We start from the raw sequence: 20735 nt of genomic DNA, 5'->3' as shown, positions 1-20735 counted from the left end.
TGCTGATCGACTAACCTGATCTATTACCTCCTCTCTCAGCTGTGTATGCCAAAGGGTCTGGCCTTCCGCACGCAGGCGGACACACGCGAGCCTCAGTTCCACTCCTTCATCATCACGCGGGAGGATGGCTCGAGGACGTACGGCTTCGCCCTCACTTTCTACGAGGAGGTGACCAGCAAGCAGATCTGCAGCGCCATGCAGACCCTGTACCACATGCACAATGCCGAACAATACGACATCCTGCACACCCCCACCACCCCGCGGTGCCCCGAGGACCAGCGCCACCTCCATCCCCACCCTCTCAACCCCCACCCCCAACACACGCTCCTCCCCACGCCCTCCATCTCCCGGCTGCAACGTTTCAACTCCTACGACATCAGCCGCGACACGCTCTACGTGTCCAAGTGCATCTGCCTCATCGCGCCCATGGCCTTCCCCCAGGCCTGCAGGAAGGTGCTCCAGCAGCTCCACCAGGCCGTCTCCTCCCCCCAGCCCCCTCCCCTCCCCTTGGAGAGCTACGTCTACAACATCCTGTACGAGGTGCCCCTGCCTCCCGCTGGGCGCTCCCTGAAGTTCTCGGGGGTGTATGGGCCAGTGGTGTGCCAGAGGCCCAGCACGGCAGAGCTGCCTCTCTTTGACTTCCCTATCAGCCAGGTGTTTGAGTTGCTGGGGGTGGAGAACGTCCTCCAGCTGTTTACCTGCGCCCTGTTGGAGATCCAGATCCTGCTCTACTCACAGCGTAAGTCCTTACTTAGGATCTTTCTCTCTGATCTGCTGAACTTTCTGTGGTTTTCTGTCTATTGTCCCCATCGCTTTTAGAAAGGATTGGGATTTGTTATTTCAACAGAAATACTGACATTTTAGAAGAAATCAGAAATAACAGTTGTGGTTAGGATCTTCGGTATGTTCATTGGAACTATTATCCAGGCAGATTAAATAAACTATCCGGTATTTCCATTAAAGGCCCAGTGCAGTCAAAAACTGAATTTTCCAGTGTTTTATATATATTTCCACACTATGAGGTTGTAATAATACTGTGAAATGGTGAAAATTATAATGGCCTTTTAGTGTGAGAGCTGTTTGAAAAGACCGCCTGAAATGTATGCATGTTTTGGTGGATGGAGTTTTGGCCTTCCATGGTGACATCACCATGCGGCATGCACTAAATTTGTTTAAAGACCAATACAATTAGAGTTCCAAACCTCTCTGCCAATAACAGATAGCAGCTAGTTTTCCCCTCCCCACTCAGACCACTCGCAGACAGCCCTAGCAAAATTCTTGATTGAGACATTGCCCTTTGCTAAGAAGCTATTTTTGTATATATATTGTTGACCATTTTAATTGAAAACAATCACAGTAAGGTACTTCATTGTTACCCAGAAGTTATTTGATATTGAGACAAAAACAGCTGTATTGGACCTTTAAGGAAAGCTGTGTTCTTCCCAGCTTGTGTAAATGTTAGTTTCTCCTCATGGGCTCTCAGCTCAGGCCTAGCTTGTGTGTGTGCTGGTGTGAGTTGCTGGGGTAAACAGGCTGTATTGCAGCAGTGTGCCCCCTGCTCATGTTCAACCCCAGGCCCACACTGCGAGAGATCGACAGTGAATAGGGACACATTCAAGAGGACCTTTTTGGGAGGAATGAGAGATATTTAGAATTGACACAGGTCATTTGGCACATAGAAAAATTTGATCTACAGAATTGATAGAAACAGGTCTTCCACTATGTGTGAAAAGAAACAGCATTATACATAATAAATCAGCTCCAATCAGGAATTGTTTTGTTCAGGGACCAATGTTGGAGGTTTTGAAAAGCAAATGTGCTTTTCAGCATTATACAGAATGGCGTATTCCTCCTCCATGGAAGCACACTGGGATTGACTTTGATCAGAGTCAGTGGAGTGCAGCAGGAAGATTGTTTCAGGATTGGGGAGCTGGCGTGTTGATAGGATCCATTACGGAGACAGGGAAAAGGCAAATTGTTTATAAAACGCCAGGGGCTAGAGGAGCAATGCTGTGGTGTTGCTGGGCAACCCTTGCAGGAGGATAAGGAGGAGGACGCAGTCAGGGATGCAGGATAAAGATGATTGGTTGGAGATGACATCATCCCTTTTTTTCTCCAGAAGGCTCATTGCAGGATGTGTGCTAAAGAGTGTTTTCTGGAGTGTGAACCTGTGAGCTTTCCACTGAGCAGGGACAGGGTGTCGTTAGTTAAAACTGCATAGGCTGAGGCAAGTGATGCCTCATACTAAAAATTAGCTGACTGGAAAGAGTCTGTTCTAAAAATAGAGGCATAATTCATAACTCAGATACATAGGCCCTACCCTGGCCTGTGTCTTTCCCACATACAGTACATGAATCCTCCTCGAAACGAGCATCTGCTGTTGTTTTTCCCATCTCTTCAAGTAGATCAATGGAAGCTTGCCATTTCCCCTGCCTGGCCTGCATGTTAGTAGTCCGTATATAGAGCTCTGATTCTGTTAGCAAACCACTCAAATAGGCTCCGATGACCTTATTCATCTTGGAAAGGCCTTGTGGGAAGCAGCGTAACAGAGGGGAGTACAAGTGGAGGACTACGCCAACACCGAAGCTCATTAGATTTCCCCCAGTTGAATATCTGATGAATGACCCTATTAAAGAGTGTGTTTTCTCTTAGACCAGATTAGTTGTTGGCAAGGCCTGTGTGTGTATGATACTGTGGTGTCGTTTGTGTGTGTGTGTGCGTGCACACATTTTGTGTTTGTGTTTGTGTGTGTGTGTACTTTCATGTGTTTGTTTGTGCACACGTCCTTGCATTTGCATGCATTTGTTTGTGTGTGTGTGTGTGTGTGTGTGTGTGTGTGTGTGTGTGTGTGTGTGTGTGTGTGTGTGTGTGTGTGTGTGTGTGTGTGTGTGTGTGTCTGTTTGTTTGTGGTTTTTCTCAGGAAGGAGGTATCATGCTCTGAAAAGATCTGTTGTTCACCAGACAAGGTCAGAGCACTAGCAGACAGGATAGATTAGTATTCCTGTCTCTGAGTCCCTGGCCCAGGTCCTGGGAGAGGTGGCCCAACCAGGGGGAGACCCGGCCTGGGAGAGGGCCTATTCTGGGGGTGAGAGGGTCTGTTCTGGGCAGAGGGGAGAGGGCCTGTTCTGGGGAGAGAGAGAAGAGGGCCTGTTCTGGGGGGAGAGGGGAGAGGGCCGTTCTGGGGGAAGAGAGAAGAGGGCCTGTTCTGGGGGGGAGAGGAGAGGGGAGAGGGCCTGTTCTGGGGGGAGAGAGGAGAAGGAAGAGGGCCTGTTCTGGGGGGAGAGAGGAGAAGGAAGAGGGCCTGTTCTGGGGAGGGGGGTGAGGACCTGTCCTGGGGGGAGAACAGAAGGCCAAATGAAGAACTAGTAGTTATTTTGGCAGTAGAAACGCAAAGACAGAGCTGCTACTGAATATAGACTTGTTGTGACTGATAGAGAAGGAAAGTAGATAAACATGACTAGATGGAAGTTTACATGGATGCCAAACACTTGACTTGGAGTGGACTGTTTAACTCTGTACATTACAATACATTGCATACTGTAGGTGTCGAAACAATTAGCCTTTGTGACCATATAAAACCAGTCAGTTTGTGACTCTCTCCTCTGTTGTTTGTGTGACAGATTACCAGAGGCTGATGACTGTGGCGGAGAGCATCACAGCCTTAATGTTCCCTTTCCAGTGGCAGCATGTCTATGTGCCCATCCTGCCCGCCTCACTGCTGCACTTCCTGGATGCCCCAGTGCCCTACCTGATGGGCCTGCACTCCAACGGAGAGGGTGACCGCACCAAACTAGAGCTGCCTCAGGAGGTAACCTATACACTCATGCACCTATGCACGCATGTTTGCACACACACACATGCACAGCTACTCATATATACACACACACACACGCCACACACAAATCGAAATAGATTTTTGAGATTTATGCATGGAATTGTTTCTCTAGGGTTGTTTACCTTTTTCATTTCTCTCTTTTATCACCTCTCTCATCCTCCCTATTTGTCACGCCCTGACCTTAGAGATCCTTTAAATTCTCTATTTGGTAGGTCAGGGTGTGACTAGGGTGGGAAATCTATGTTTATATTTCTTTGTTGGCCAAGTATGGTTCCCAATCAGAGGCAGCTGTCTATCGTTGTCTCTGATTGGGGGTCATACTTAGGCAGCCCTTTTTTCCCACCTTCAGTTGTGGGACCTTGTTTTTGTGTTGCATGTATTTGCACTCCTAGCTTTACGTTCGTTGTATTGTTTATTGTTGGTACATTTAAAATTAAAGAAAATGTACGCCTACCACGCTGCACCTTGGTCTTCATTGAACGACGGACGTAACAGAAGATCCCAACACCAACGGACCAAGCAGCGTGGTCAGGAGGACTGGACCTGGGAGGAAATCCTGGAGGTAGCAGGACCCTGGACAAGGCCCGGGGAATGTTGCCGTCCAAGGGAGGAGATAGAGGCAGCAAAGGAGGAACGGCGATGCTACGAGGAACTAGCACGGCAACAACGGAAGCCCGAGAGGCAGCCCCCCCAAAAATGTGGGGGGGGGGGGGCACACGGGGAGATTGGGGGAGTCAGGGTTGAGACCTGAGCGTGTGACCAGCGTGTGACCAGTCAGGCACCGTGTTATGCGGTGATGCGCATTGTATCTCCAGTGAGCATTCATAGCCTGGTGCGCTCGGTGCCTGCGCCCCGCATTTGCCGTGCTAGAGTGGGCATTCAGCCAGGACGGATTGTGCCGGCTCGGCGCTCCTGGTCTCCAGGACGCCTCCTCGGTCCAGGATATCCTGCGCCAGCTCTACACACTGTGTCGCCAGTGCGCCTTCACAGCCCAGTTCGTCCTGTGTCAGCGCCCCGCATTTGCCGTGCTGGAGTGGGCATTCAGCCAGGACGGATTGTGCCGGCTCAGCGCTCCTGGTCTCCAGTACGCCTCCTCGGTTCAGGATATCCTGCGCCAGCTCTACGCACTGTGTCGCCAGTGTGCCTTCACAGCCTAGTACGCCCTGTGCCTGCTCCACGCACCCGGCCTCCAGTGCGTCTCCCCAGTCCGGTGAGTCCTGTTCCGGCTCCACGTACGAAGCCTCCAGTGATGATCCATGACACGAAGCCTCCAGTGATGATCCATGGCCCGGAGCCTCCAGTGATAATCCATGGCACGAAGCCTCCAGTGATGATCCATGGCCCGGAGCCTCCAGTGATACTCCATGGCACGAAGCCTCCAGTGATGATCCATGGCCCGGAGCCTGTAGTGATGATCCATGGCACGAAGCCTGTACTGATGATCCATGGCCCGGAGCCTCCAGTGATGATCCATGGCCCGGAGCCTCCAGTGATGACCCATGGCCCGGAGCCTCCAGTGATGATCCATGGCCCGGAGCCTCCAGTGATACTCCATGGCACGAAGCCTCCAGTGATGAGGAGCCTCCAGTGATGATCCATGGCACGTAGCCTCCAGACATGTGACATGGCGCGGAGCCTGTAGCGACGGTCCCAAGGCCGGAGCCTGCAGCGACAGTCCCCAGTCCGGTGCCTGCAGCGACGGTCCCCAGTCCGGAGCCTCCAGCGACGGTCCGCAGGCCGGAGCCTCCAGCGATGGTCGGCAGTCCGGTTCCACGGAAGTGGGGGGAGCCGCAAGCAGAGCGGGGGCTACGTCCCGAACCGGAGCCACCACCGAGGGAGTAGATGCCCACCCGGACCCTCCCCTATAGGTTCAGGTTTGCGGCCGGGAGTCTGCACCTTTGGAGGGGGGTACAGTCACGCCCTGACCTTAGAGATCCTTTAAATTCTCTATTTGGTAGGTCAGGGTGTGACTAGGGTGGGAAATCTATGTTTATATATCTTTGTTGGCCGAGTATGGTTCCCAATCAGAGGCAGCTGTCTATCGTTATCTCTGATTGGGGGTCATACTTAGGCAGCCCTTTTTCCCACCTTCAGTTGTGGGACCTTGTTTTTGTGTTGCATGTATTTTCACTCCTAGCTTTACGTTCATTGTATTGTTTTTTGGTGGTACATTTAAAATTAAAGAAAATGTACGCCTACCACGCTGCACCTTGGTCTTCATTGAACGACGGACGTAACGCTATTCCTTCACTCCAAAGGGCATTTTTAATTGGAAACATTCAGCTCTAGCTGAAACCATTTAGTTGGATTCCCTCAGCCCAGCTCTCTTTAAATGCAGCCTGTCAGAGCGATAACAAGTCATTTCTAATCAGATTGCAATGCGTGAATGGTGTTTGTGCTGAGAATACTAACAACGACTTCCCTCTGGACACTCCTGCCAACCCCATCTCCATCTGCTGTCTGATACACCCAACAAGGTGACGGCATGAAATTGGCTAATCTGTAGAGAGAATCACAGGGCCTTACAACACAGATTACAAACCATCCCTCATTCCCTAGCTCTCCAGGCTTGTTTTTGTCCTTCGTTTTGGTTAACAGTCGTTTTTCCAACAAATTTAGACAAAGGATGTGGATTTTTTATCAATTTACTTAAATGATTGATTAATTACTTAGATAACCCATTGATAAATGCTAAATGGTTGTCGTTAAACATTATTTATGCTTAATGATTTTTCTTTAAAAAAAAAAGGGTTTGTGTTTACTTCTTAATAATGTTCTCAGAGGTTAGAGTGTGTCCTTTGTGAGGACAAACAGCCCTCATTAACCATGTTGTAGCTTACCCATGCTTTTACAGTTGATCAAAACGCGTTGCTTTGCTACTGTACACAGCAATTCTGCTAAAGGCCCTTCAACATAGAGCCTGGAGGAAGGGTGCTGTGTGTGCAACAAGCTTTTACACATCTGGAGCCGGTCCAATGGAAAGAGCTATGACGAATAAAAAGCCTGAGAATTTGTGAATTGAGGACCTAAGTCAATCTCAATATTGTCTTATTCATACTTTCCTATATTTAAATCCTAATACTCTTAAGATGAAAAGCAGCAGATCAACAATGGAGGGGTGATCTTATTCAAAAGAGTAGTTTGTCCCATTCAGAGTATCTGTTGATATTATATTACTGTCTTCAGTTAATGTCTTGAAGTCATCCACATCTTTTCTCACTATGCCTCAATTGGTACTTCTCTGCGTTAAGCCACCTAGTGGAGCAAAGTGGTAATGGTTCTGCTATAACAAGAACATAACTATCACTCAGTTTGCTTCTCTCTGGTGTCCTCTGTTTCACTGACATGTTTACAATGACAGCTAAACAAGACCACCTGTCATTCCAGGCCAACTTGTGTTTCGTGGACATCGACAACCACTTCATTGAGCTGCCAGAGGACCTCCCTCTGTTCCCCAACAAGCTAGAGTTCATCCAGGAGATCTCCGAGGTGCTGTTGGCCTTCGGCATGTCTCCGGAGGGGAACCCACTCCACAGCCAGGGCCAGGCCAAACACTGGGGCTTCCGCTCCATCGACATGGTCACGGACAGACGCAACGGCAACCTGGCCAGCTCGCCCCTCAACTCCTACCTGCTGAGGGAGAACGAGACCATCGCTAGACTGCAGGCCCTGGTCAAGAGGACTGGGGTCAGCCTGGAGAAGGTGAGAGCAGGGCCATGGTCATCCGTTTGACTGGAACATATTATTCTAGATAGTCTGCATATACACTGAGTGTACAAAACATTAAGAACACCATGACATAGACTGACCAGGTGAATCCAGGTAAAAGCCATGATCCCTTATTGATGTCACTTGTTAAATCCACTTCAATCAGTGTAGATGAAGGGGAGGAGACGGTTAAAGTATCAACAATGGTTCACCACCCAAAGGACATCCAGCCAAATCGACACAACTGTGGGAAGCATTGGAGTCAATATGGGCCAGCATCCCTGTGGAACACTTTTGACACCTTGTAGAGTCAACTCAATAATAGGAAGGTGTTCCTAATGTTTGGTATATTCAGTGTAGATTCATGCAGAATAATACTGCATGTCTGTCACACTCTTTTGAAAATAACTAAGGGGTTTGTAGAGCAAAGATACTGTGGTGGGAAAGGCAGTCTATGAGCTGCCCATGTAAGCTGCTGCCGGCTAGCTCCGAGTGTGCTGTGCTCAGCCCTGGTGACGGAGGAAGTCTGCTACATTGCCATCAACAGAAAATTGGCACCCATACAGAACCTAATTGCCATCTGGTTTGAACACGACACAGAGGGCCGTTGGTAATAGATGGTAATGTTTCAGCAGAATCACATTACAGACCAGTGAATGAATGAATTAGCTTTTAACAACAGAGAGGAGGTCTCTCCAACTCTCCATATTTGTAGGAGCCCATAGTAAGCAGCTTATGGACTAGTAGGGGCTAGCATTAGCTTTCTCTGAAGAGATTGCCTGCCCTGGTAGTCTGTTTTTAGCTCCTCAATTCGTGGGTAAGGCTTCAGGTAGGGTCATTGTGGCCATGTCCCACATTAAGGTAACCACCTGATTTAGGATCAGTGGTGTAGAGTGATGAATTAGAGGAGGGCTCAGTGGATCACATCCCTGCCATCTGATCTGGGCTTCGTAGCCATTACACATCTTCAAGTCTATGCGGACATGTATGTTGAGATCTGCAACTGTGTCACACTTTTATTGTAACAGAGGAATGTGTGGGTTTTCAGTTTTTTTTGGTCAATAAATCAAAACGTCTCAGACTTCCTCCCCCATGCTCCTATCACTGCTCCAGCAGCCTGTGCTAACATGGAGATAAGATTGTGTGTTAGAAACCCATACCCTCTGTGGCAGAAGTAGGCAACTAGATTCAGCCGCGGGCCGATTTTTATCACAGCGGATGGTCGGGGGGCCAGAACATATTTCTAATAATTTGAACACTGCAAATTGACCACAACTAAGCCCAAACATTGATTGGATTTGATAATATCAATAATTTCATACCTTGATTACACTATCACATATGTCTATATTTTTTATTCGTGGGAATATTGATGACCACTGTTGTCGACCCCTGCTCTATGGCTTTCTTAACTTCTGTCATCAAACCCCTCTTTTTCTTCTTTTTCACTCTCTCTATTTTTCTGTGCTGTGTTTTCCTGACCCGCTGTGTTTCCTCTCCCTCTCCCTCTCCCAGCTGGATGTGAGGGAGGATGCCAGCAGCAACAAGGACCTGAAGGTGCAGTGTGATGAGGAGGAGCTGAAGATGCACCAGCTCAACATCCAGGTGCGAGAGGTCTTCGCCAACCGCTTCACCCAGATGTTCGCCGACTACGAGGTGTTTGTCATCCAGCCCAGCCAGGACAAGGAGTCCTGGTTCAGCAACAGGGACCAGATGCAGAACTTTGACAAGGTGAGATCAGGGACTAGATTCCCTTTATAGTCCACTACTTTTGATAAGGGGCCCTAGGGCTATGGTCAAAAGTAGTGCACTATATAGCAGACCACCATAGTCCCTGTGCACAAGAACACAAAGGCAACCTGCCTAAATGACTACAGACCCGTAGCACTCACGTACGTAGCCATGAAGTGCTTTGAAAGGCTGGTAATGGCTCACATCAACACCATTATCCCAGAAACCCTAGACCCACTCCAATTTGCATACCGCCCAAACAGATCCACAGATGATGCAATCTCTATTGCACTCCACACTGCCCTTTCCCACCTGGACAAAAGGAACACCTATGTGAGAATGCTATTCATTGACTACAGCTCAGCGTTCAACACCATAGTACCCTCAAAGCTCATCACTAAGCTAAGGACCCTGAAACTAAACACCTCCCTCTGCAACTGGATCCTGGACTTCCTAATGGGCCGCCCCCAGGTGGTGAGGGTAGGTAGCAACACATCTGCCACACTGATCCTCAACACTGGAGCTCCCCAGGGGTGCGTGCTCAGTCCCCTCCTGTACTCCCTGTTCACCCACGACTGCATGGCCAGGCACGACTCCAACACCATCATTAAGTTTGCAGACGACACAACAGTGGTAGGTCTGATCACCGACAACGACGAGACTGCCTATAGGGAGGAGGTCAGAGACCTGGCCGGGTGGTGCCAGAATAACCTATCTCTCAACGTAACCAAGACTAAGGAGATGATTGTGGACTACAGGAAAAGGAGCACCGAGCACGCCCCCATTCTCATCGACGGGGCTGTAGTGGAGCAGGTTAGAGCTTCAAGTTCCTTGGTGTCCACATCAACAACAAACTAGAATGGTCCAAACACACCAAGACAGTCGTGAAGAGGGCACGACAAAGCCTATTCCCCCTCAGGAGACTAAAAAGATTTTGCATGGGTCCTGAGATCCTCAAAAGGTTCTACAGCTGCAACATCGAGAGCATCCTGACCGGTTGCATCACTGCCTGGTACGGCAATTGCTCGGCCTCCGACCGCAAGGCACTTTAGAGGGTAGTGCGTACGGCCCAGTACATCACTGGGGCAAAGCTGCCTGCCATCCAGGACCTCTACACCAGGTGCTGTCAGAGGAAGGCCCTAAAAATTGTCAAAGACCCCAGCCACCCCAGTCATAGACTGTTCTCTCTACTACCGCATGGCAAGTGGTACCGGAGTGCCAAGTCTAGGACAAAAAGGCTTCTCAACAGTTTTTACCCCCAAGCCATAAGACTCCTGAACAGGTAACCAAATGGTTACCCAGACTATTTGCATTGTGTGCCCCCCCAACCCCTCTTTTTACGCTACTGCTATTCTCTGTTCATCATATATGCATAGTCACTTTAACTATACATTCATGTACATACTACCTCAATAAGCCTGACTAACCGGTGTCTGTATATAGCCTTGCTACTGTTCTTTTCAAATGTCTTTCTACTGTTGTTTTATTTCTTTACTTACCTACACACACACACACACACACACACACACACACACACACACACACACACACACACATACATACCTTTTTTTTCCCGCACTATTGGTTAGAGCCTGTAAGTAAGCATTTCACTGTAAGGTCTACACCTGTTGTATTCGGCGCACGTGACAAATACACTTTGATTTGATATAGGGAATAGGGTGCCATTTGGGATGTAGTCCCACTCCAGACTCTGAAACATTCATTTGAGTGGAAGTCTTTAATGCGCTTTAAAGCTTTTCATATTAATTGGCCCCCAGGAGTCCTCACTTCATTTTGTGATGTGATTCTTGTCGATTCCAGGCCTCCTTCCTCTCTGACCAGCCTGAGCCCTACCTGCCCTTCCTGTCCCGCTTCCTGGAGACTCAGATGTTCGCCTCCTTCATCGATAGTAAGATCCTTTGCCATGATGATGAGGACAAGGAACACACGTTGAGGGTGTTTGACTCCCGCGTGGACAAAATCCGCATGCTGAACGTGCGCACGCCCACCCTGCGCACCTCCATGTACCAGACGTGCACCAATATCGACGAGGCGGGTAAGAAAAGAGGAATCCCATTTTCACACCTATACTATTATGGGATCATTGTCTCAAATGGTGTAAGATACTTGTATGTTTTCAAGACACATGTCTCAAATCCTTCCACACTGATTTATTTGAACCTTTCTTTGCCAACAGACGTAACTGTTCTCGTTTTCAGACAAACTCCTTCAAAAGCGATATGAGAAAATTGATTTTGTCTCCCCTGAACCTCACTCCATTGGGTTAGAGATCTACAAGGCTCACCTTAGTAATAATCCATCCTTATTTCACCTTGGTGACGGGTTATTGTTTGTGCTTGCAATGCATTATGGGAACAATATGATTACAGGGTCTTTCTTCTACTCTGTCTTTGGGAACAGTCAGTAGCAACTGGAATAATTCATGTCAAAATGTATTTAGATGTTGAATTTTTTCCTTTCACTATAAATTCTTTCAAATTCCTCTCTGTAATTGTATGTATGATTCATTGCATGCATACCAGTTATGTACTAACCTAAGAAATTACACTGTTATCTACACAGTTGTAATAGTCTTAACTATGTAGCCTGCTGTCATTGGTGCTGATGATGTTGAGTGTTGGGTCAGGTTAGGGATGCAAAATTCTGATAACTTTACAAAAATTCCCAGTTTTTCCAGAAATCCAGGTTGGAAGATTCCCAGAAACAGAAGGGAATAAGCAGGAAATCATGAATCCTCCAACAAGTATTTCTGGAAAACCTGACAATTTTGATAAGGTTAAAGGAATTTTGCAACCCGAGTTCAGGTGAGGATAACTCACAGCATGGAGGTGTGGCGGTAAGGAGTCAGGGATGAGATGTGGTGAATCTATGTGACCCCTCAGTGCTATGACTCATAAGCACTCACAGAGTGGCTTAACCATGACATAAGACTGTTAAATCCACCATGACGGATGGTGCTAATGGATCTGCTTTGACAGTACCTCATCCTCCTCCCCTCTCTGTGTTACCCCAGAGAAGGCCATAGAGATGCGGGTGGTTAAGATCGACCACACGGCCCTGCATCCCCACCTGCTGGATATGAAGATTGGCCAGGGTCGCTACGAACACGGCTTCTTCCCCCGGCTGCAGTCTGACGTGCTCTCCACTGGACCCGTCAGCAACAAGTGAGGATCACACCTCCGCAAGAGAGACTAATTTACATACTTTGATTGATAATACTGAAAAAATATGTTTGTCTCTATCATTGCTATTTGGCTTTTGTGTCTTTCTAAGTGAAGTTGTTTTGTTTGTATGTTAGATGGGCGAAGAGGAGTGCTCCAGCACAGTGGAGGAGGAAGGACAGACAGAAACAACACGCTGAACACCTTTACCTGGACAACGACCAGAGAGAGGTGAGAGGACATCAAGCAGCCCTAGAAAAACGGGATTAACATTCCCAAACCATATTCACATGGAATTTGTCTATCTGTTTTTGTGTTATTGTTAGTTTCTTGTCGATTCCTTCCTCACTCTTCTTCATGGCTTGCGGTATTCACTTCTAAATATCTAATGTCTGGAACGATTGAATTAAAGTCTTGTTTGTCCATTTTCTCTTTTACTCTCTATACCTCAATTATTTTCTCTTGACCTAACCTCTCTTTCTGTTTCTATCCCTCTGACACCTACTGTCTCCCTTACATCTATCTACTGTATTTCTCTCACACACTCTCTTTGGTCTCTCTCTCTCCATCTCACACACACGCTCCCAGCATGTGGAGTGTCTGTTCCCGGAGCTGCAGCTCCTGCTGTTTCTAGACTACTACTGGCTCTCGCAGTCCTTCAGGCCCTGTCTAAAGTCTGTGACTGTGGATGTGGTATGTGTTGGCAGTGGGTGGGGCCTGAGCCTCACACCACGTCCACATGGCCCTTCCCCCCATGTGGTCCTCACTCCCTCCTCCTCCTAGCATCACAGCTTTACCTGATACTCCAGATCACTTTCCAGGGTTTCTTCTCAGGTTTAGGGTTTCACTTTAAGGTGCACTTAACTCCACATTAAGAAAGCAATATTTAGATTGATTTGACAGCATCCCAGAAAACCCATGGCGCTGACACGCCTCCCAGGATGGATGTTGAGGTCAGAAAGGTAAAAGACAGAAACACATCGTCCATCATGAAATGACCTCAGTACAGGCAGCTCAGCTCATTATACAACTGACTCAGAGCTCCTCCCTCTCCCTCCTCTGGAATGATCAATCCCTCATTGTAGTAGTGACCAGAAATCTATCCACTGTATGCACTGTATACGTTCTGTGGTTGGTTGCCGAGTGGTGTGACCCTCTGTGTTTATGTGATGATGAACATTAAGCCAAAATGATTACTCTCCCTTGGTGTATAGCCTACTCTTAGGCCACTCCATGTGTGTCCTCTCTGACCCTGTCCTCTCTGACCCTGTCCTCTCTTACCCTGTCCTCTCTGACCCTGTCCTCTCTAGCCTTGTCCTTCCATGACCCTGTCCTGTCTGACCCTGTCCTCTCTGTCTCATTACAGAAATACATCCAGGAGGCCAGGAACCTGGGCACTACCATTCGGCAGCCCAAGCTGTCCAACCTCTCCCCCTCGGTCATCGCTCAGACCAACTGGAAGTTTGTGGAGGGTCTGCTGAAGGAGTGCAGGAATAAGGTACAATAAATACCAGTCTTCCTACATCTCACTCTTACGCAGACATATTACGATTGCAATAACCATTGCAGTAGACTGTTGCAGTAGACAATCCCATGGATATTGAGATCCAGCACCTGTAGTGTCAACCATCTGGCCTCCAGAGATGGTAATCTCCCTGTACGGTGATGTGTGTGTCCCTCCAGACCAAGCGCATGCTGGTTGAGAAGATGGGCAGGGAGGCGGTGGAGCTGGGTCATGGGGAGGTCAGCATTACAGGCGTGGAGGAGAACACACTTATCGCCTCCCTCTGTGATCTGCTGGAGAGGATCTGGAGCCACGGGCTGCAGGTCAAACAGGTCAGCACACACACACAAGTATTATTTTAAAACAGTTTATATACACACTAACACACATGTATGCATTTAGGTGCATTCAATGTGTATTCATTCATTCCCGCATCTTCATCTGCCAGGGTAAATCTGCCTTGTGGTCCCACCTGCTCCATTATCAGGAGAGCAAAGAGAAGACGGATGCAGCACCAGCCGGTTTGGGTCCCCCAGGTAAGCCACTCGTTGAAATGTGATAAATGGACGGTGATGTAAAGCCATAGCCACATCCCTCTCTCTCCTCCCTACATCAGGTCTCATCCACGACATAGAGAGACGCAAATCTGACGCTGGCGCTGCCTTGGCCCCTCTCAAGGTATCCCTGATCAGGGACATGAGGTGAGTCTCCTCATCCATTCACCAAGTCTACCACAGTATCAGTTACAGTGTCTTCAGATGCTCTGCCTACCGTATATACACTATTTGTCAAGTATCCTCGTGAATATACATTTCAAGTCATATGGTCTTGAAATGATGGATGGTTGTAAGGGGAATTTTGCAAATGATACTATACTATTCTGCCTGTGTTGATTGTCCCTTCTGTAGCGGCAGAAGTGGTTCAAATGTATGCCTTCGTACCTCTATGTAGTTCTTTGAAAATAACAATTTCGAATCAAGGTGAGATAATAATTGATTGATCATACCTCAGAATGCAATGATTTCAAAGTGTTTTCACTGCCATCTTGTGGCCCACTGACAAAAAGCACTTTCAGTCAAAACAGAATATTATCAATGATTCAGGACCATATGTAGTGGAAAAATACTGACATCAGCCTCATAGCCATGCATCTCAAGCTTTGCAGCAGGCATAAACACTTGATTACCAGCTATGATTCTTTTAAATATAGTATACAGCATATACAGTCGTGTCCAAAAGTTTTGAAAATGACACATTCATTTTCACAAAGTCTGCTGGCTCAGTTTGTATGATGGCAATTTGCATATACTCCAGAATGTTATGAAGAGTGATCAGATGAATTGTAATTAACTGCAAAGTCCCTCTTTGCCATGAAAATGAACTGAATACCCCAAAAAACATTTCCACTGCATTTCAGCCCTGCCACAAAAGGACCAGCTGACATCATGTCAGTGATTCTCTCGTTATCACAGGTGTGAGTGTTGACGAGGACAATGCTGGAGATCACTCTGTCATGCTGATTGAGTTTGAATAACAGACTGGAAGCTTCAAAAGGAGGGTGGTGCTTGGAATCATTGTTCTTCCTCTGTCAACCATGGTTACCTGCAAGGAAACACGTGCCGTCATCATTGCTTTGCACAAAAAGGGCTTCACAGGCAAGGATATTGCTGCCAGTAAGATTGCACCTAAAACAACCATTTATCGGATCATCAAGAACCTCAAGGAGAGCGGTTCAATTGTTGTGAAGAAGGCTTCAGGGCACCCAAGAAACCAGACCATACATGTGTGGGGTTGCTTCTCAGCCAAGGGAGTGGGCTCACTCACAATTTTGCCTAAGATCACAGCCATGAATAAAGAATGGTACCAACACATCCACTGAGAGCAACTTCTCCCAACCATCCAGGAACAGTTTGGTGACGAACAATGCCTTTTCCAGCATGATGGAACACCTTGCCATAAGGCAAAAGTGATAACTAAGTGGCTCGAGGAACAAAACATCAATATTTTGGGTCCATGGCCAGGAAACTCCTCAGACCTTAATCCCATTGAGAACTTGTGGTCAATCCTCAAGAGGCGGGTGGAGAAACAAAAACCCACGAATTCTGACAGACTCCAAGCATTGATTAGGCCAGAATGGGCTGCCATCAGTCAGGATGTGGCCCAGAACTTAATTGACAGCATGCTAGGGCGGATTGCAGAGGTCTTGAAAAAGAAGGGTCAACAGTGCAAATATTTCATGTAATTGTCAATAAAAGCCTTTGACACTTATGAAATGCTTGTAATTATACTTCAGTATCCCATAGTAACATCTGACAAAAATATCTAAAGACACTGAAGCAGCAGACTTTGTGGAAATTAATATTTGTGTCATTCTCAAAACTTTTGGCCACGACTGTACTCAATGCTTAGGCTTCCATCTTTGTGTTCTATTTGATTAGACTTAACCTACATTCCTCATGATCTTCATGTCTGGCCCCTCATGTCTGGTCCAAATGCTATACCAGCAGTGTCGATGTTTTACATGTAAATCTTGGTGGCAAATTCTCCAAAATGTATTTAGATGCATGCCAGCAAAGTCACTACACAACACTAAACAATACATGAATTGCACTATAACGGTGAAAAACGGTGCCCACAAACTGTTAGGGCCTACATAAAGCTGTCCCAACAGCAGAGCTTTCTTTTCAGCACCATGGAGTGAATCCTTACCACTGCTACACCTGGCAATCAGCGGAGCCTTGTCTGGCAACAAAACAGTTAATTCAGCCTCATTTACTGCCTCTAAAAAAACATAGTTGAAATGGCTGACTTGCTTAAACAAATGTGGTTTTACTGACAATTGAGATGTACTAACTATGGCATAAGGGGACGACGAGCAGATAAGAGGCAATCTGTAATTTCGATTAAGACATTAATGAGCGAGCTAGGATGGACGTAGTTAATATAACTATTTGTTCAGCACTTTTGAAATGTACAGCGACAGAATTTAGAACATGGGCTGTTCTTACAGTATTCTCCCTGTAAACCAAGTCAGAGCCGTAGGATAAATAAAGGGGGCATATAAGCTGACAATGAAAGCTCTTACAATATTCAATGATTATATTTCTCTTAAACAGGCTATAGACTACATGTGCACCACCAAGTCAGAACAGTTGGCTAAAGTATGAGGGGGAAAGGGACCAAATTATTAGGGTAAGGCACATGGGCTACTAACAGCTTACTAAACAACATACACTTAGTGTTACTTTCTCAGCTACAGTATACATATCTTCCTGGCATATTACATAATTTATGCAGCAGCATACAATACATTTTTGGACTGGACTGGACCTTGATGTGCTGTGCTCACTTGAACAGGAAGGTGGTGCGGCGGTCCTTGTGGGCAAATTTTGTCATCAAACTTTGTCATTAAAGTATGTAATTCTCTGGATTTATGGTGCTTTCAAGACAACTGGGAACTCGGGGAAAAGAATCCAAGGTTGAATCAAAAACAAGGTTGACATCAGTGATCTTCAGGTCGGAGCTCTAAAAAGAAGCCAGAGTTCCCGACTTGGAATTCCAAGTTGGATAACCAATCAAAACTTATTTTCACAGTCAGAGCTCGTTTATTTCAGATTTCCCAGTTGTCTTGAATTTACTGAAGTCTGAGATGTCCTTGTTCCGAGTTTCCAGTTGTTTTGAACGCGGCGGAAATCATGCTGGATTGACAGCATGAATGTTTATCTTTTTAAGCTTGGAAAAGAGACCCTTAAACCCAGACTTATATCACACACCCACTCCACTGAATAGGAGGCTAGTGATTGCTTTGCAGCGCTTGCAGTTAGCCACTGATTCCTTCCAAACCATTCATTGTTAAATTTGCGATTACCAACTTGTCGTGTAATGTTTATGTCCAATGGCCGATGAGCACCGATACATTTTATCTATAATTTCTCTTCATATGACAAGGATTGAAAAAGATTTGCCAGTAGATTGTCGACGTGATTCATGATGATGACTGCTTGTCTAGCTTCCTAGCTAAGATTTTGAAACTATGATGTTGACATGATCAGTCCAATCAAAGCTACGGCAGATATAATGTGATTTGATGTCATATTATCTGTGGCCAATGACCTTAAACCTTCTTGGATGGGCACTTCTAATGTAGCTTGAATTTTCGAGCTCTCCCAGTAGATTTTGCAGTGACGTAGTGTCCCCATGAGTGACAGAACACTGAGCCAATCACAGCACAACTAGAGAACATTACCAACCCTATGCTCCGTATTTTCCACTGGCTGCCCCACCACCACAGAAAGCACTGAGCTAGACTGAAACACCTGCATTTTGGAGCTGCCTTACTCAAGAAAGCAAAAAGGAGACCATGTTTGTATGCAGCTTTATTAACTCAATGATTTCGTTTTTTACATTGTTTGCAAACTGATATGTGACACGTATTAATGCCAAAATAACATGCAAAACAGGCAACAACAAAACAATTGAATATATATATATATATATACACTGCTCAAAAAAATAAAGGGAACACTTAAACAACACAATGTAACTCCAAGTCAATCACACTTCTGTGAAATCAAACTTAGGAAGCAACACTGATTGACAATAAATTGTACATGCTGTTGTGCAAATGGAATAGACAACAGGTGGAAATTATAGGCAATTAGCAAGACACCCCCAATAAAGGAGTGGTTCTGCAGGTGGTGACCACAGACCACTTCTCAGTTCCTATGCTTCCTGGCTGATGTTTTGGTCACTTTTGAATGCTGGCGGTGCTTTCACTCTAGTGGTAGCATGAGATGGAGTCTACAACCCACACAAGTGGCTCAGGTAGTGCAGCTCATCCAGGAAGGCACATCAATGCGAGCTGTGGCAAGAAGGTTTGCTGTGTCTGTCAGCGTAGTGTCCAGAGCATGGAGGCGCTACCAGGAGACAGGCCAGTACATCAGGAGACGTGGAGGAGGCCGTAGGAGGGCAACAACCCAGCAGCAGGACCGCTACCTCCGCCTTTGTGCAAGGAGGAGCACTGCCAGAGCCCTGCAAAATGACCTCCAGCAGGCCACAAATGTGCATGTGTCTGCTCAAACGGTCAGAAACAGACTCCATGAGGGTGGTATGAGGGCCCAACGTCCACAGGTGGGGGTTGTGCTTACAGCCCAACACCGTGCAGGACGTTTGGCATTTGCCAGAGAACACCAAGATTGGCAAATTCGCCACTGGCGCCCTGTGCTCTTCACAGATGAAAGCAGGTTCACACTGAGCACATGTGACAGACGTGACAGAGTCTGGAGACGCCGTGGAGAACGTTCTGCTGCCTGCAACATCCTCCAGCATGACCGGTTTTGTGGTGGGTCAGTCATGGTGTGGGGTGGCATTTCTTTGGGGGGCCGCACAGCCCTCCATGTGCTCGCCAGAGGTAGCCTGACTGCCATTAGGTACCGAGATGAGATCCTCAGACCCCTTGTGAGACCATATGCTGGTGCGATTGGCCCTGGGTTCCTCCTAATGCAAGACAATGCTAGACCTCATGTGGCTGGAGAGTATCAGCAGTTCCTGCAAGAGGAAGGCATTGATGCTATGGACTGGCCCGCCCGTTCCCCAGACCTGAATCCAATTGAGCACATCTGGGACATCATGTCTCGCTCCATCCACCAACGCCACGTTGCACCACAGACTGTCCGGGAGTTGGCGGATGCTTTAGTCCAGGTCTGGGAGGAGATCCCTCAGGAGACCATCCCCCACCTCATCAGGAGCATGCCCAGGCGTTGTAGGGAGGTCATACAGGCACGTGGAGGCCACACACAGACTACTGAGCCTCATTTTGACTTGTTTTAAGGACATTACATCAAAGTTGGATCAGCCTGTAGTGTGGTTTTCCACTTTAATTTTGAGTGTGACTCCAAATCCAGACCTCCATGGGTTGATAAATTGGATTTCCATTGATTATTTTTGTGTGATTTTGTTGTCAGCACATTCAACTATGTAAAGAAAAAAGTCTTTAATAAGATTATTTCATTCATTCAGATCTAGGATGTGTTATTTTAGTGTTCCCTTTATTTTTTTGAGCAGTGTGTATATACAGGACCAGTCAAAAGTTCAACGGTTTTTCTTTATTTTTACTATTTTCTACATTGTAGAATAATAGTGAAGACATCAAAACTATGAAATATCACATATGGAATCATGTAGTAACCAAAACAGTTACTACACTCTTGGCATTCTCTCAACCAGCTTCATGAGGTAGTCACCTGGAATGCATTTCAATTAACAGGTGTGTCTTGTTAAAAGTTAATTTGTGGAATTTCTATCCTTCTTAATGCGTATGAGCCAATCAGTTGTGTTGTAACAAGGTAGGGGGGTATACAGAAGATAGCCCTATTTGGTAAAATACCAATTCCATATTATGGCAAGAACAGCTCAAATAAGCAAAGAGAAACGACAGTCCATCATTACTTTAAGACATGAAGGTCAGTCAATCTGGAACATTTCAAGAACTTTGAAAGATTCTTGAAGTGCAGTCGCAAAAACCATCAAGCGCTATGATGAAACTGGCTCTCATGAGGACCGCCACAAGAAAGGAAGAGCCAGAGTTACCTCTGCTGCAGAGAATAAGTTCATTAGAGATAACAGCCTCAGAAATTGCAGCACAAAAAAATGCTACACAGAGTTCAAGTAACAGACACATTTTAACATCAACTGTTCAGAGGAGACTGAGTGAATCAAGCCTTCATGGTAAAATTGCTGAAAAGAAACCACTACTAATGGACACCAATAATAAGAA

At 46.6% G+C, this 20735-nt stretch overlaps 1 protein-coding gene across 2 annotated transcripts in view; it reads left to right on the top strand.

Annotated features, from left to right (window-relative positions):
• LOC106562359 (DENN domain-containing protein 5A) overlaps positions 1-20735 on the top strand; it is a 60752-nt gene that overhangs the window by 25007 nt on the left and 15010 nt on the right. For both annotated transcript variants that reach the window (XM_045689282.1, XM_045689281.1), the window contains 11 exons: positions 40-739; positions 3621-3808; positions 7223-7537; positions 9059-9274; positions 11096-11330; positions 12309-12459; positions 12594-12687; positions 13823-13954; positions 14140-14292; positions 14409-14496; positions 14577-14661. In XM_045689282.1, coding sequence (XP_045545238.1) covers positions 40-739; positions 3621-3808; positions 7223-7537; positions 9059-9274; positions 11096-11330; positions 12309-12459; positions 12594-12687; positions 13823-13954; positions 14140-14292; positions 14409-14496; positions 14577-14661 — 2357 coding nt within the window. The remainder of the gene's footprint in view (positions 1-39; positions 740-3620; positions 3809-7222; positions 7538-9058; positions 9275-11095; positions 11331-12308; positions 12460-12593; positions 12688-13822; positions 13955-14139; positions 14293-14408; positions 14497-14576; positions 14662-20735) is intronic.

This window comes from Salmo salar, chromosome ssa11 (genome assembly GCF_905237065.1).
Source record: "Salmo salar chromosome ssa11, Ssal_v3.1, whole genome shotgun sequence".
Taxonomy (NCBI): Eukaryota; Metazoa; Chordata; class Actinopteri; order Salmoniformes; family Salmonidae; genus Salmo; species Salmo salar.
The sequence above is the reverse complement of the archived record's forward strand: the minus strand, read 5'-3'. Positions and strand labels throughout refer to the sequence as shown.